General features: G+C 48.2%; 1 protein-coding gene across 1 annotated transcript in view; it reads right to left on the reverse strand.

Annotated features, from left to right (window-relative positions):
- Positions 1 to 590: 590 nt before the first annotated feature.
- Positions 591 to 2452, reverse strand: part of HOXA5 (homeobox A5) — a 2035-nt gene continuing 173 nt past the window's right edge. Inside the window, 2 exon segments of the mRNA XM_010085175.1 lie at positions 591 to 1066; positions 2076 to 2452. The exon segment at positions 2076 to 2452 is cut by the window's right edge and continues 173 nt beyond it. Of these exon segments, the coding sequence (XP_010083477.1) occupies positions 816 to 1066; positions 2076 to 2452 (628 nt within the window). The 3' untranslated portion in view covers positions 591 to 815.

The following is a 2452-nucleotide window of genomic DNA, read 5'->3' on the forward strand; positions in this document are numbered from 1 at the left end:
ACTTTACAATAGAAAGTTTATTTTTTTTTATTTCCAGTCAGTTTTTTTTAAAAACAAATTAAAAAAAAAAAAAGCTGATCACAGTTTGCTCAAACAGCCAGACTTGACTATATTTGTAACTTTGTTCACAAAAAACATACATCACAGAAGCTGCGCTTAATAAGAGCCACTTCTAAGAGTTCGTGCAAAGAGTCATATACAAAGGCACAGCAAGGACATACTGCTTGGAATCACAGTTTTCGTCACAGATTCACTATTCACTACACGTAGGACAAGTTCAGTTGATTTCATCATTTCACCTCTACAACAGCATTAATTACACAGGAATTATATAGGTAGTTTGAATAAAAATATTTTTAACAGCTTGGAGCTATACAGACATTAACACTTGACCACACATGCACAGTTAAACAGGTTGAGTGCAACACATAACATTTGTACTAAACCGGGGGAGGGTTTCTTTCTCTCCTTTTTTTTTTTAACCTTCTTTTTTTTTCTTCTTTTTTGTTTAGTTTTGTTTTGTTTTAACAGTTACTTCAAGTAACACAGCTCGCTTCATATAAATAAGTTAAAACATCTATTATTTTTTCCAAGACAAAGCCATTCAAGACAAAGAAATGTACGGTAAAAGCAGATCTACTTATACACGCGAGAGAATGGTAATAAACAGGCTCATGATTAAAAGATGAATAAGGGCGACAAGAACAGGGTTTCTTCACAGAAGTAACACAAGGAAGTTTTAGAAAGTCAACTTAGTACTGACATGAGACGCAGGGTCAGCTAATACTGCTCAGTACTTTTAATTGATCAAACGCTTAGGGACGGAATGCCCCTCCTGCAGCTGCCATGCTCATACTTTTCAGCTTATTATCCTTTTTCCATTTCATTCTCCTGTTTTGGAACCAGATCTTTATTTGTCTCTCTGAGAGGCAAAGAGCATGTGCTATTTCAATCCTTCTTCTGCGGGTCAGGTATCTATTGAAGTGAAATTCCTTTTCCAGCTCCAAGGTCTGATAGCGGGTGTAAGCAGTCCGAGCCCTTTTCCCTTCTGGTCCCCCTATGTTGTCTGGAAGAGAAAAGTACATGATTTAGATTCTCAGCAGCCACTCGGAGCCTTCGAGTCTTACTGCAGCTACCAGCGACCCGGACCGTTACTCTGTCCTGCTCGGTTTTGTTTCTGGTTTGGATAAACGCTCAACAAGTTTCCTCCTCCAGCACTTTTTAGAAAAGGCTTGGGGGAGGGGGATTAGGTGGTCTCGGTACGTTTTTGCTTGAATTTCGGGTTCGATTTTTTAAATTGAAATTTTCAGAGTTTTTTTGTTTTGGGGTTTTTTTTAAGGCTAATTCCGCCCCCCCTCCCCCGGATAAGCTGACTTGGAGGATGCCTCTGCTGCTCCTAGCTGGGTTTTCAGGGCTGGGAAAGCAAAGCTGAAGAGTGCAGCCCTTTCCCGCGGCTGAGCTGGGGAAAGCTCTCGGAAGCAGCGAGCCCCCAGCTGTTCCCCCGGCACCGAGGGCAAGGCAGATACCCGGGGCTGAAAGTTGCTCCCCTTCCCCGCGCCCCTCAAGCTTACTCCCCTGGAGTTTGGGGCGAGTCGTCCCCCTCCCCCACGGCTTCCCAGCAGTGAAAACTGCCCTCCTCGCCCTCTCCTATTCTCTTTTTAATACCGCTCGGCAAAATAAATGGGGTCAGCCGTGCCGTTCCCACTGGAGGATTCCCCTTCCAGAGGAGAGCCGGGAGCAGCTTCTGCTCCCGATTTCCCTTCGGGAAGGCGCTTTCTCGTCCTCCGCTGCCCGCCCGGGGCCGGCGCTGGGAGCCAGGAGAGCTGTGGTTTTGGGGCCGGGAGGTTTTTGTTTTGGTTTGGTTTTTTTTTCTCTCTTTTTGGAGGGGGGACTCGCCCAGAGAAGGGAGCGTGCTTCCTTCCGAGCAGAGTTGTGCTGTGCTCGGAGGCTGCCCGCTCTCACGCACTTCTCTCCCCCTCTCCCCGACCTTGCTCGGCGCAGCCACCCGGTTTACATTAAATCCTCCTTTTCCTCCAGAGAAATAAAGAACAGGGTATTTGAGGTATTTGCTTTACCATGACTTATGTGCAGTTTTCGCATCCACGGGTAGATCTGGGGCTGTGAAGGCTGGGCTGTGCTTTGGTCGGTCGGGGCACTTGCCTGCTCGCTGCTTGCTGGAGTGTCTTCCTCAGTCCCAGACGAGGTGCCAACCCCGTCTCTGCTGATGTGTGTGTTGCTGCTGGAATTGGACGAAGTGCTGGTGGAGTTGGCGAGGGAGTTTTTCACCCCGTGGTGACTCTCGCTGACAGGCGAACCGGCCACGGCGGTGCAGGGCAGAGGGTCAGGGGGAGGCGAGTGGGAAGACGTCGCAGGCTGGTTGTACCTGGGCTCTGTCGAGGCAGAGGTGGTGTTGGCCGGGTAACTGCGGGGTCTCTCATTGGCACCAAAGCGG

The sequence above is a fragment of the Pterocles gutturalis genome, unplaced genomic scaffold (genome assembly GCF_000699245.1).
Source record: "Pterocles gutturalis isolate BGI_N339 unplaced genomic scaffold, ASM69924v1 scaffold40030, whole genome shotgun sequence".
NCBI classification, from domain to species: Eukaryota; Metazoa; Chordata; class Aves; order Pterocliformes; family Pteroclidae; genus Pterocles; species Pterocles gutturalis.